A 14,697-nucleotide genomic window follows, 5' to 3' on the forward strand; every position below is an offset into this window, starting at 1 on the left:
CCTGAAAAAATTTCACCAACCTGCGAACTTCATACAGTAGTGAAAATCTACATACTGTTTTAAAACTCACAATGTTAGTCTTTTCGATAAGAATTGCTGAGAATTTCGTTGTCTACGTGAAATATTATATCCAAAATGTATCTGTTAATATAAAACAGGCGTTAGAACTAAAGTTCATTAAATTAAACTGTTGACATAGATAAATGTTACATTGTGATATTTAACAGTTAAGAAAGGTGTTTTCTGTTCGACAGCTGTAGAAAATAACGCCAGTGTGTAGGAGTGCCTGTGATATAGACACATAGACATTGTGATTTTTAAAAGGCGAAGTGGAAAATCAGTACATTGAGAAATGAAATGAACAAGACTTGCCCATTTCCAACCGTATGTAAAGGTCAACAGCGCCTTACACGCTCAGGTATTTATACAAATTCATAAAATACGACGCTGAAAGGTATACACTGATGCCTCCAAGTGTCCAGACAGCAACAGAGTTGGTGCAGCTTTTTGTATTCCAGAGTTAAAATATTCCAAATCCTTTAGATTATCCAATTTTGTCTCAGTATTTACAGCAGAACTTACAGCTATCATCTGTGCTCTTCAGTTTCTCCTCGACCTAAAACCTTCCAGGGCTGTTATACTTACCGATTCTTTATCTTCCTTGCAGGCCATGTCAAATTATGTCTGGTATAATTCCTCATCACTTGTATTTGAAATACTACATTTATGCACCACTCTTCGTTACCAGGGCGTCTCTGTGAGTTTTGACTGGGTACCAGCTCATGTCGGTATTGTGGGGAACGAAATGGCAGACTCCCTGGCGAAGAGAGCTTTATCCTTTTTAGATATATCCATACACGTGCCCTTAAACATTAATGAAATCATGAGTCATGTCGCACCTAAGTTTGTGGATATTTGGCAGCGGCAGTGGGATGAAGCTAATAAGGGGAGGTTTTTTCACGAGTATAATCGTTCTGTCTTGTTAAATTCGCCAATATCATTACGTTCCCGACGAGATGAAACGCTAGTTTTTCCGCCTTATTTCTGGACATGTACCTACAAATACCTATTTATTCAGAATGAATCTGCACCCATCTGGGCTATGTGACATATGCCTAGTTAACGATGATATCGCTCATCTCTTATTTACGTGTACCCGGCACTCTAACGCTCTCCGTGTTCTTTACCGGGACTTACGCTCCATTGGCCTTCGGCATTTTACGTTAGCATCTGTTTTAAATCCTAAAGCCAACCGAAATAAGACTTACCAGGCCCTGGCCAATTTTCTTAGCAGATGTCGTCGTTGTTAATAATCGGTTTTTTTTTTTTTTTTTTTTTTTTTTTTAATGTTAACATGGTTGGATCGGCCTATTTGTTGCTTTTAAAGTGGTTGTTGTCGTTTTTTTTACCCGAACAGAACTGATATGAGCTGACGCTTCTACTGTTTTTTTTGTCCAGGTATCGTGTATGTATACTGTTCAGCTCTTCCTGTACTATATTCTGTGTTCCATATATGTTATAACATCTTGAGTGTTCTAACGCCCACCTTTCCCAAAATCTCTCTTTAACCCATGTACTTGCCCATCTTGTACTGTAAATATGGATTGTACATTAAGAAACGGTCATCATAGTGAATAATGACCCTCTGCAAACAGGTTTTTTTTTTTTTTTTTTTTTTTCTTTTTAGTCATGAAGCCCAAAATTCGTCGGCTATAATGCTACAATGTCCATAGCACTAGTATTGAAACTTCTTCTTCTTGTCCTAAATAATATACTCTTCCTTTATATACTATCCAGCTTAAAAGCATTTTCAATGACGCCAAGTTTTGGCGCGCATCGGCCCTTTGGCCGGAAAAGCGCCAGTGCAAACCAACTTCCCCCCCCCCCCCCCGACGCTGAAAGGTGCCGATGTCAATGTACAGAATAAGGCATAGTTGATGTATGGATATGAGGCCAGGCCACAATACTTAAAAACTAAACCCAAAAAGAACACTTTCTCAATATAAAGATAATTGAAGAGGACATGATCTACCCATTTCCAGGCACACATAAATGTCAGCAACTCCTTTTACTCTCATGTCTTTATTTTTTTACTGAAATTGCAAAAGTAGGTCCACTGCACTTGTTAAATTCTACATTACTTTCACATTACAATCTCGTTGAAATACCTGATACGACACCAAAGCAGCTGACAATCGTACTATTTTTACATTCCGCGTGTGGATATGTGTATTCACGTGCAATATTAGTGAATGTGTCATGAATAGCACTTTTTACTGAAGTAGCACTTCAAGTATTACATTATATTTACTTTCCACAGAATGGGTGGACAACTTTGCACTGTGCAGCCTTTGATAACAGTGTGGATATTGTTCGTGTGCTGCTGGAGAAGGGCGCTGATGCCAATGTACAGGATAAGGTACGTGATATACTGATGTGAGGCCGGCAACAATACTTGGCGATAGATTGTGCTTTCCTATGTCGTTTACTCACGTGGCAATTGAGCCTTGAATTTTAAGAACTGTACTGGGCTTCAAATCGACTGGCTGCCACTAAATAAATTTGCTCTACATAGGATGTAATGAGTGTGAATATTTCAAACTTCCATCCTTAGAAAGACGACGCGACGACCACGTTAGTTGTTGGGCAGACAGAGTATTTCAATTAGACCTCGGTCACATTTTATCGACGTTAAGTTGTCGAAAACCCCTGAAAAAATTTTACCAACCTGCGAACTTTATACGGGAGTGAAAATCTACATGTTGTTTTAAAACTCAGAATGTGAGTCTTTTCGATAAGAATGGCTGAGAATTTCGTTGTCTGTGTGAATTTTACATTGTGACATTAAACAGTTAGGTAAGGCGTTTTCCCGTTCGACAGCTGTAGAAAATAACGCCAGTGTGTAGGAGTGCCCGTCATATAGACACATGGAAATAGTGATTTTCAAAAGGCGAACTGTGGAGCTCAGAAAAACAAAGTGAATATTGTTTGTGTGCTGCTGGAGAAGGGCAGAACAGAATCAGGTATAGATGATGTATGGATATGAGGCCAGACCACAATACTTTAAAACTAAACCCAAAAAGTACAGTTTCTCAATATACTGAGAAGTGAAGAGGACATGATGTACCCATTTCCAGCCACACATAAATGTCAGCAACTCCTTTTAATCTCATGTTATTGTTTTTTACTCAAATTGCAAAAGTAGGGCCACTGCATTTGTTAAGTTCTATATTACTTTGACATTACAATCTGGTTGAAATACCTGATACGACAAAAAAGCAACTGACAATCGTACCATTTTTACATTACCCCTGTGGATATGTGTATTTACGTGCAATATAAGTGAATGTGTCATGAATACCATTTTTTTGAAGTTTCATTTCAAGTATTACACTTTATTTACTTTCCACAGAATGGGCTGACACCTTTGCACTATGCAGCCCTGAACAACAGTGTGGTAGTTGTTCATGTGCTCCTGGAGAAGGGCTCTGATATCGATGCACAGGATAAGGTACGTAATATAGTGATGTGAGGCCGGCCACAATACTTGATGATAGATTGTGCTTTCCTATGTGCTTTACTCACGTGGCAATTGAGCCTTGAATTTCAAGACCTGTGCTATACGCCAAATCCACTGGCTGCCACTAAATAAATTTGCTCTACATAGGATGTAATGAGTGTGAATATTTCAAACTTCCATCCTTAGAAAGATGAGGCGACGACCACGTTAGTTGTTGAGCAGACAGAGTATTTCAGTTAGCACCCGAACACATATTAACGATTTAAGTTGTCGAAAACCCCTGAAAAAATTTCACCAACCTACGAACTTTATTCGGGGATGCAAATCTACATGCTGTTTTCAAACTCATAATGTGAGTCTTTTCGATAAGAATGGCTGAGCATTTCGTTGTCTACGTGAAATATTATAGCCAAAATGTATCTGTTAAAATAAAACAGCCGTTAGAGATGAGTTTAAATGATAACTACGATTCACTAAATTAAACTGTTAACATAGATAATTGTCACGTTGTGCCATCAAACAGTTAAGAAAGGTGTTTTTTTCGTTCGAAAGCTGTAGAAAATAACGCCAGTGTGTAGGAGTGCCTGTGACATAGACACATAGACATAGTGATTTTTAAAAGGCCAACTGCAAAATCAGTACATTGAGAAATGAAATGAACAAGACTTGCCCATTTCAAATCGTATATAAATGTCAACAGCGCCTTACACGTTCAGGTATTTGTTCAAATTCATAAAATACGACGCTGAAGGGCGCCGATGTCAATGTTCAGAATCAGGCATAGCTGATGTATGGATACATTTGTATTTGTTAAATTCTACATTACTTTCACATTAAAACCTCGTTGAATTACCTAGTACGACACCAAAGCAACTGACAATCATTTTTACATTCCGCGTGTGGATTTGTGTATTTACGTACAATATTAGTGAATCTGTCATTAATAGCATTTTTACTGAAGTTGCATTTTAAGTATTACATTATATTTACTTTGCACAGAATGGGTGCACATCTTTGCACTGTGCAGCACTGAATAACAGTGTGGATGTTGTTCGTGTGCTGCTGGAGAAGGGTGCTGATATCGATACACAGGATGAGGTACGTGATATACTGATGTAAGACCGGCCACAATACTTGCCGATAGATGAGGTTTTGCTACGTAGTTTACTTACGTGGCAATTGAGCCTTGAATTTCAAGACCTGTGTTTACGCCAAATCCACTGGCTGCAACTAAATAAAATTGCTCTACATAGGATGTAATGAGTGTGAATATTTCAAACTTCCTTCCTTAAAAAAACGACGGATATATTACAACTAGCTCTTGTAGTCCGCAGATGTAACTAAGGTAACTTATTGACAGCGTTAGTTATTCGGCAGACAGAGTATTTCAGTTAGAGGCCGGACACATATTAACGACTTTAAGTTGTCCAAAACCTCTGAAAAAATTTTACCAACTCAGGATAAGGTACATGATATGCTGATGTGAGTTCGGCCACAATATTTGCCGATATATGGTAGTTTGCTAGGTAGTTTACTCACGTGACAATTGACCTTTGAATTTCAAGACCTGCGCTATGCGCCTAATTTTCTGTCTGCAGTTAAATAAATTTGCTCTGCATAGGATATAATAAGTGTGAATATTTCCAACTCGCATGTTAAGATTGACGGTGAATATCTTTTAACGTCTTTTTGTAGCTTTCAGCGCTTCAGATCTTGAACAGACAGAATATGTTTATAGGTTCAGTAGAAGTAAATTATGTCGCGATAGCGTTTCTGCAATGGTAGCTTTCACACACATTTTCATAAAATGAATAATCGCCTGATAACATTATAACATGTATATCAGTATATCGTGAACCTCCAGTTATTAATTTAATAAGACCAATTTCAAAGCATGTTTTGTATTGTTGATGAAGCGAAGAAAATTCAGCAATCCACATTTTGCCTCCATTTCTTGTACACCATTAGGTAAATATTCGGTTGACCTGTACATTTACATGTAAGTTTTTTGATAGCAGTTTGTCAATTGTTTAATTGCCCAAGTGTGTACTCTTTAATTTACATCCATTATTACAGTGAGCTAATGTAGATTAGCTGGGGTAGGTAAACGTTCGTGTTATTTCCTTACCTGTGATCTATATGTTTGAAAACTACGTCATAGCAAACCTTTGATCAGATTTTTGACTTTCAAGTAAGAATACTGGTAATTGAAAGTACCGCCAAACACTAAGATTGTAGACTAAATTAGTTCGTAATACTTTGCAGAGTGTAAATGTCCACTGTGAAGTTAAAGAAAACGAGAAAAACACACACTATGAAGTGTATGTCAGACGAAATAGTTTTTTTTTTCTTCAAATTTTCACAATCTATCAAATGGTTTTTAGTGGCCTTTTCTGGCCATATTGTGAACAGTGGCAATATGTAATGTAATAATATCTTTATCACTTGATAATTGCAGACTGCTAAACTACTACCTTAAAATGCGCTTGTTACAAAAATACAATAACTGAACTGACCCTGAAGCAAAATATTTCTTAATGGATATATCATTCGTTGATGACGATCCTATGCTAATGAAGAAGCCAGAGATCATCCATTGTTTTGATGATGACTCTGGATCCTTGATATCGCGAGAAGGTAAGGTTGGTGGAAACATTCTACGGGGAGCGGTGGACATCAGGCAACATCAGGCAACACGACTTGGAACATAGACAAATTCGAAAAATGTAACATTACTGCTAGTTCAGTTGCATTTTTAGAACTTGACAAAGACTTGACTGTACTGTCCAAAGGTCCTTGTGATTGACAGGTAACTGTCACTTGTAGTAGACTGTCTAGGGACACACCAACTGCTTACAGAGCGTTCCACCCAAAACGTTGTTTGATAAATCTCAAGATGTTCGCTCTTAAGAGATGAAATTGTGAGTGCACACTATCCCAACAGTAAAGCAGACAAAATGCCTCAAGGATTATTATGCAAATGCAGTTGTTCCCTAATGGAGAGAAAAAACGAGCCTCGTATCGAGTTTCCTTAGCTCAGTGTACTTAGAACAGCAATCCAGAAGCTTGACCAAAGGAACTTTGCCCTACACACAAAAGAGACCTTTGTTCTACAGTTGTGCATTAGAAACTAAATTCTACATAAAGATGAGCCTTCCTCCAGAAATAGCGACATTAAGCCATAATCTTTCATATATTCATTCCTGAAGAAGTAGTGCAGGGAAGAAACAGAAATAGACTGTAGGAGTTAATGAAAACGTACAATGAAAAACACTTCTTATAACGAATGTTCTCCTTCTGTATCAAAAAGTGGTGTGCTGGACAGATTTACATCAAGGTCAAAACGTCCACTGCAGGGTCAATCATCGGTCGAGTCACACGATAGACATTAAAAGAGGAAGTTGTAACTTCCTCGCTTGGAGATCAACATGGAGTGGATAGTGCAAGAAGAGCGGTGAAAATCCGTGCTGCAAACAAGGAGGCACATTACATCCACTCTAAGGATTGCTTCGTCGTCATATGGCTGAAAAATTGTTAGGTACGACGTTAATTAAACCCCAAGCACTCACAAACTTACTCAAAACGTCCACAAACAATCATACTCCACAGTGAGTTGGATGAATTACTTTACTTTGTTTTTCGAATGAGGAGAGAAATCTTCTCCGCTATCCAGAGAGCTTGACCTTACAACGAACCAATGACTGCCAATGGCCAGGTTTCCGTCATTACAGCCACCATGCAATTAAGACATCAAATTAAGAAGCAAGATATTAGTTAAACCTTTCATGTCACCCGCAGACAGATAAACGAGAATGTGGAAGTCCTTCTGAAAAAATCAAAAGTTTTGCTGTTTCCTTTAGTTTTTAGTGTCATCGTAAGACCCCTAATATGTGCCATTTTGAATTTATCATTAAACTTGAAATCAACAGTTTATTTTAACAGAAACATGATAGAATGCCCTAAATTGTTTCAAAACATAAAGTTTATGTCTTTTTGTCATTTTCTGGCTGCAAGGAAAATTGCAGATAAAGTCCTTCTCGCCACTCTAGCTCACCCCTCTCCCAAGTCACGTAGGGCTAAACTATCTTCTTTTATCAAAAAATCTGCTGTTGTGTTTGAGAAGAATGTCTAGAATTAGTTAAGGAATTAGTTATATCAATGAATATCGGTTATATGCCGTAACAACTTGCAGTAATATTCAATATTTACACATGTCATAAACATGTGTCGTTGTTGTACACCGATCTTGACATTTTCGCATGTAAAAGAATCAACTTTCAAAGAGTATTTGACTGTTAAGCTTATAACAGTGTACACGACTTAAATAAATGTGACATATAACACAGGTGTAAATATGTAATCAACACGAAGGAACTAAATACCGTTTCATGGGCAAAAGCCAACGTGTGCGCCTCTTTCACAAAACATCTGTAGCTGTCTAACGTCTGTTAGTTGGCTAAAGGTCATCTAGTCGACTATTGTGAACAGGCTACGAAAAAATTCTCCAGCCTTTTCACAAAATTAAAACTGTGTAAAGCTTAGCCGGCTTACCATAGAAATTTGAATCCATGATGATAATTATTAAATTGGCTTCAATAGATAAATAAATTAAACTACTATGTATAAATATTAAAAAAAGATGATAATTTCTTCTTTATTTTCGTTTTTGACGAAGTTTGCCAACAAAGGATCATAACTCTCAATAGTCCATCAAAACAAAACAACAACAACGGATGCGCTTTTTGAAAGCTTGAAAACGACCTTCATTTACTGACAGAAGCTGATCTAATCCTATTTTTCCTAAATGAAAAAATTACCGTTCACAAACTGGAATAATAACACAACTTATGCCGGATTTGTGTCCTCCTACCCCCCCTTCGAACTTGACAAAAGATTTTGGGCTAAATTTCAAGCTCTAAGACAAAAGGCTTTAGTGGATAGCTCAATATTTCCCCTATGAAACGTGTTAGACAGAATTGCGAGTTGGCCAGTTGAGTTAGCCGTCTAAGCTTAGCCTTTAGACTTTTGTGAAACGGTCCTCCAGGCGCTCTCCCTTCAAACACCTGATGCAGTTACCTCTCTTTGTCAAATCCGTCGAGGCTCTCAGCACATTGGCTGGGCTTGATCGTAACGAAGTAACCGAGGACAGACGCGGCATAGTGCTCGACAGACGAAAAAATACGCAACATAAGTGTCAGAGAGGTCCTTGTATTTCAGGCATTATTTTGTGCCCAAACGCCATAACAAACTGCCACGGCAAGTAACTATAGTTATCATTGCTTATATAACTATCGTTTGTACAAGCCTTCGAGTAAAATATACATTCTGTAAATGGCTTTAACATTAGCCTACAGAATAAAAGGTATTTTTATCATTATTGAAATCTGAACTCCAAGCTATATAAATACATGTAACATCCAGTAACAATGTTTGTGAGAAAGATTTGCCGTGCGGATTTCTGGTGGAATCTGCGAGCTCACGTATACATCTCAACCTAGCACTTCATACAGCAAAATTCAAGAATTTTCTTTTCAAATCAAACTGAGTCTTACTTAGGACATGAACAGTTAATTATGCTGTATAAGATTGTCCCAATATGGCAACTGTTCGCAAAGTGTATCCATTGACAGAGGACAGAAATTTAATCATGTCATATACCTATATACTGTAGAGTTTTAAATCATTGACGTCCTGTTAATTCCTTGTGAAATGGATCCAATTTGAGTCGTCTTCATACTGCTTATCTTTACCTTCACCCTTCCTAAGTGCACTTCGATTAAGTCACTTTGACATATTCACTTTTTGACATATTCTTTGAGTAAAGCAATTTTTATAACTTTTTAACCTGTTACATCCTCTGCCACATATGTTTCTTTGTCACGTTCGTATGGAGCCCTGTACAAATAATAATTACTTTCATATTTTGAAAGCCTACACTGTTAATGACACTGTAAAAATGGAGATTATGTTTGTAGTGATGTGTTACACTGCGTTCTGACCTATTATGTTTATTTTTAAAGCTTTGTTGTTTTCTTGAACTCTTTGCTCTTATACTTTTACATAATCGGCTGTTATACTGAGTCTAATTGACCTTTGGAGTCTTAATGTAAACTAAACTACACTATTTTTACTGTCTGGCGACATAATTCAGGACGGGAGGACCGCTTTGCGCATCGCGTCAGAGTTAAACCATGTGGGCGTTGTTGTTCTGCTGGTAAAGAAGGCTGAGGATGCCAGTGTACAGGATAAGGTATGTGATACTGCATCTGTAGAGAGCTAATGAAATCAACCACAGTGTATGATGGCGAATGGTACAGAATTATGTGCCTTAAATACGTCGAAAGGCAACCTTAATTTGAACTGTGGCACATGGCCCAATCACGTGTTCATGTGCTATATGGAGAAACATACTTGGACCATTCTAGTTCATATCATGTAGCACTTAAGGCGAGTGTGCCCTTCCAAGTTGAACTTTTACAGCTCATTAAGTCTATCCTGTACTTCGGGTCATTCATTTTGTCATTACTTTGGATAACTATTATTGATACGTTATAGATATGGAAATTAAGCCTTCACAGATTATATACAGAGTATTTCCACAAAAATTTTATCGTTGATGTAAATAAGGTTTGTACATCATTTTATAATCTACATAAAGTCTGGTGTTGGGACATTTTGTTACAAACTCAAAACGTGACATTATGGCACACGACATACTGACACGTGAAACCCGAGTAGCATTTAGTGTCAAAATATCGCTGATCGACATGCTGGGTACGGGCCTATATCGAACTGTCTTGTGCCTAAATGTCACTCTCCCTAATGTCGTCTATACATACTAAAATGTGCTGACTGGATATTACTGGATATGGAGTTTTAGCTGGCATTAAATGTATGCAGTATCTTCGATGGGAGACTGTGAGCATATCTGTAAACAGTGAGTAGGGTAAATATGTAACTGACTAGTTAAGATATCTGTTGTATACCGGAGATATGTGCAGATGAGTTAAATATTGTAAACTTATGTCGTAATTGTAAATGCTATAACTGATACATAGTTATGACAATCCACAGAGAGGCCAGATGTCTTTGCACAAGGCAGTAATGGACGGTGATATAGACAGAGTTCGTCTACTCGTGAAGAAAGGAGTGAGTCTCACAACACAGGATCAGGTATGTTGAGTAGAACCAGCTATAATTAATAGATCAAGGGCTAAATCTTCATAACTACATGTAAATGTGTATGGTCCAAGTAAGGAATAATTCAAAAGACACGTGGACCATACAGCTGTATTACACACTCCTCTCTCATTCAACTAGATCATGCAAATGTCTTCATACAAATGTCTTCTCTACCTAGCAAGAGCATGTCTTTCGTTGCATCCCACTATTTAAGTTTGTCTGAGTAGTTCGATTCTCGCTAATTCAAGATGAAAATGTAGCTGTCGAGGACATTAATTCCAAGATCTGCTTTATGTTGGTAATAGTAATGACAACTACGGTAAAAGGGAGACAAACGTCAAAAAAAAAAAAAAAAAACCGCATGTTGGATTTGAAACGCAGACAGCCAGGTATCTAGTACAATGGTAATGCTACTATAGGCCAGCATACAGGGTATGTGGCTTTGATCTTCTGCTTGTAGCCGAAAACAAAAGACACAAAGAATAGACTGTTGCAAGGTTGATGCCTGTTGCCGCGATAAATTAGAGTGGCGAAGAAATTCCATGCAGTCTTACACAAACTCGCCTGGTAAATAGATAAGAGGCTTTCGAACAGTTTTGAACACTTTTCTTGCTAATTTCATAAAAAACTACATCGCACGAGAGAAAACTAAGAGCAGAATGGATATAAGCAGTCTGAAATATATCAGAAAACTTGAAGGTTATACAAATCCAGAAATTTTCGTGATCTGATATTTTTGACCAGCTTTAAAGTTGTGAACGAACTTCGACGCCTTCCTTAAACTTCATATACACATGGTCAGTTTACAAGAATATGAAATTTTACAAAAATTGGTTCATTAGTGAAAAGACGTTTTAAAACAATTCTAAGATGAAAGAAATCCAAAATGGCCGACAAAACGAGCGACCAACTTTGTCCCGTTTTTACACAATGTTCTCTGCCTGCCAGGTCTCGCTTAACGCTCAGCACTGGAAGGTTAGAACAGGGAAAGAAGACTGAAATGTGACTGGGCTGGGTGTCATGTCTTGTGTCTTTGGCATGAAACTTCAGTGTCGGCACCCAGGACTTCCCCTGCCACAAGAGGACACAGTATATGTACACACACCTAATGACTCCTCTTCGTCATATTTATTCATTCATTCTTAGGACTTTCCTAAGACATACATACGTTTCATTAAAATTGAAATGAATTTACTCTCACCTAGCGGTAACAAAATTTGCCTAAATCTCACGTAGTTTTACTTAAGGCCATTAAAAAATTTAACTTTAAGTTTTGAAAGGTATTTTAGCGATCACGTGAAAACCACAGCTTGAAGTGGAATTGTAAATGTCATAATCCTGAGGTCAGTTAGGCTTTTGTTGGAGCCAATTGTGCACATTTTACAGTAGACTTAACTTTGCCTATTTTGCCTAATTTACACATGGTATTTATTTATATTAAAAAGGTTTGATTGGCACAAGACTGCATGTCTACAATCACGTGTTCCAAGTTTCAGGTCAAACGGTTCAGTTGTTCTGGAAAATAAGATTCTTAAAAGGGTTTTCATATAAATCCAGATGTTACCAAGTCAAAGCTTTCCTCGCAGTGTCAGCTTGGTTCTGCTCAGTCACAGCTTAGTGCAGGTTGGTGAATAACCAAGGCTGAAAGTACTACAATATCGAGAGTAACGCCAGATCAGAGATGGCAGTGACACAAATGATACAAAACATACCTAAGCAATAAGTTTTGGACTCTTGGCAGCTTTCCTGGTTTAGGTCTGCATTCAAATTTTTCAGTTAATGCTTCACTAAAAGCGTCACACACACACTGCTTAGCGACATGGCTCAGGCGAGAGTAACATACAAAAGAATATACACCATGGGAAGGATTCAAGGTGGACAATTCTGTAAGAATTTGTACCGATTTAAATAGTAATTTCTTCGACCTCACTGACCTGGGATTGCTGATGGGTTTTCTTGTCATCACAAAAAATAAATTATCCAAACGCTTCAGGTTAGGGGACTTGTGTCACAGCTCTGCACCGCTCCGATGCACAGTTTTTGTTTCTTCACCTACATGACATACACCTGTCCGGTTTCCACCCACCATAATTCTTGCCGCCGTCGTATAAGTGAAATATTCTTGAGTACGGCGTAAAACACCAATCAAATAAATAAATAAATAACAATGTCCAGCAAAATTATAAAAATCTGCCCGGCTGTCACACTGTATAATGTAGTTAATACACCGCTTTTCGTGGAACACAGCTGCGCGCTACTGATCAGATTACGCCATTACCTCAGTCTGTGGTGCTGTGTGTGACCACGGCAGTGTGGTACATCGCTACGGTGCCGTGGTGCAGTGTATGACCGGGGCACTTTGGTACAATGTGACCACGAAACTGAAGTACATCGCTACGGTGCTGTGGTGCTGTTTGTGACTGCGGCACTGTGGTACAGTTTGACGGTGGCACTGTAGTATATTGTTACGATGCTACGGCGCTGTGGCGCTGTGTGTGGCCGCGGTGCTGTAGTACATCGTTACGGTGTTGTGGTGCTATTAGCGACCGCGACACTGTGGTACAGTGTGATTGCAAGACTGTGGTGCATCGCTACGTTGTTGTGGTGCTACGTGTGACCGCGCTACAGCGATACAGTGTGATTGCGGCACTGCGGACTAACGCAACACATCCTTGGTCAGTTCGGTTTATCAATAGATAGTTTGTTTACCTACACGATATACACTAACAATCGGGAGATACATCTATACCACTGGTGTCTATGAACCTATTACATGTATGTTATTATGACATTCCACAGGAAGGAGAAACGGCTGTTCATTGGGCAGTGCGTAAAAATAATGTGGATCTTGTCCATCAGATTCTAGATCTGGGCGGTGACATCAACATTCAGAATAAGGTGAGTTGTTGTTGTTGCTTAGGAAACACACACGGTACATATGTGACGAGCTACATGTTACAATGTGGAATCCCTGTGGTCTTAAATAAAAAGAACACATTTATACAACCTATGCCTTACATTGTATGGAGTTTTTTTAAAGTTTTCGTCACGGTGTAAACATCGTTGTTTTCTACAAAATCCACCGATACGACAAACATTAAAAGTCCACTATTTTCACCACGCTTTAGACCTATCCAATGAAAAGCCTCCTTTCCTCCTCTTAAATCTTCATTGTGACGTCACTGTGCTTAAGGTTTTACTTCTACCATAAGTATCATGTCCAGTAGTAGCTAAATACGTACGTATATCGTGAATATTAATGTGTTTAGACCAAGGAAGAGTTTGGGATTCACTAGAGGGCACATCATGTCTACATCCGTGGCTGTAGGCTACCAAATTGTGTCTGAAATGCCATTCCCTAAATAGCTACTGGGCAAACCTAAGCACGATGACGTATGTTATTGTTAAAATCGCGGCCTAAAAAGACTTCTAAGCCTTCGATGTTTAACTATAAATTATTCAAATAACAAGCACTGCTGGCAGAAAATTGTGATATTTTATTTAAGCTTAAACATAGCTCTTTCACATAAGTTATAGGTTGTATGAGTGTGTTCTTTTCTTTGAAATGAAATCAATGTTACAAAGCTGTTTGTATAATACACTCTTTTCTGAAATAGAATTTTGACTAGTATTTGGTTAGTAAACATGACGGAACTCCTGAATACAAGCCTCCTGAATACACAATCCTGAACACCCAAGTACTTTGTGCAGTTATCTTCGTGTAACCCAAATTTTAATCCACTACAAATGAAAGTCTGAATGTCATACATTTGCCTGCTCAAAGCTGTTTTCTTGCTTACGTTCTAGTAGGGAGGATGACTTAACTCGATAAAAAATTTTGTTACATAAACATGAAAACCTGAGGCAGCCAAATTGTACTGCTGATGCACCTGGACTTTCTGTATTGTTTCGTCATAAATTTTGTTCCAACGTAAGTAAACCCGACCACAGAGTTAACTACATCGGGTATCACCACATTATATTACCATTTAAGC

At 38.2% G+C, this 14,697-nt stretch overlaps 2 protein-coding genes across 2 annotated transcripts in view; one reads left to right on the forward strand and one right to left on the reverse strand.

Annotated features, from left to right (window-relative positions):
- The window catches only part of LOC135462641 (alpha-mannosidase 2x-like), a 240,693-nt gene that overhangs the window by 104,997 nt on the left and 120,999 nt on the right, over nt 1–14,697 (reverse strand). The window lies entirely within an intron of this gene.
- LOC135462961 (putative ankyrin repeat protein RF_0381) overlaps nt 1–14,697 on the forward strand; it is a 65,740-nt gene that overhangs the window by 48,163 nt on the left and 2,880 nt on the right. The window contains exons 7-11 of the mRNA XM_064740283.1: nt 2,321–2,419; nt 3,413–3,511; nt 9,672–9,770; nt 10,595–10,693; nt 13,502–13,600. Coding sequence (XP_064596353.1) covers nt 2,321–2,419; nt 3,413–3,511; nt 9,672–9,770; nt 10,595–10,693; nt 13,502–13,600 — 495 coding nt within the window. The remainder of the gene's footprint in view (nt 1–2,320; nt 2,420–3,412; nt 3,512–9,671; nt 9,771–10,594; nt 10,694–13,501; nt 13,601–14,697) is intronic.

The sequence above is a fragment of the Liolophura sinensis genome, chromosome 2 (assembly GCF_032854445.1).
Source record: "Liolophura sinensis isolate JHLJ2023 chromosome 2, CUHK_Ljap_v2, whole genome shotgun sequence".
Lineage (NCBI taxonomy): Eukaryota > Metazoa > Mollusca > Polyplacophora > Chitonida > Chitonidae > Liolophura > Liolophura sinensis.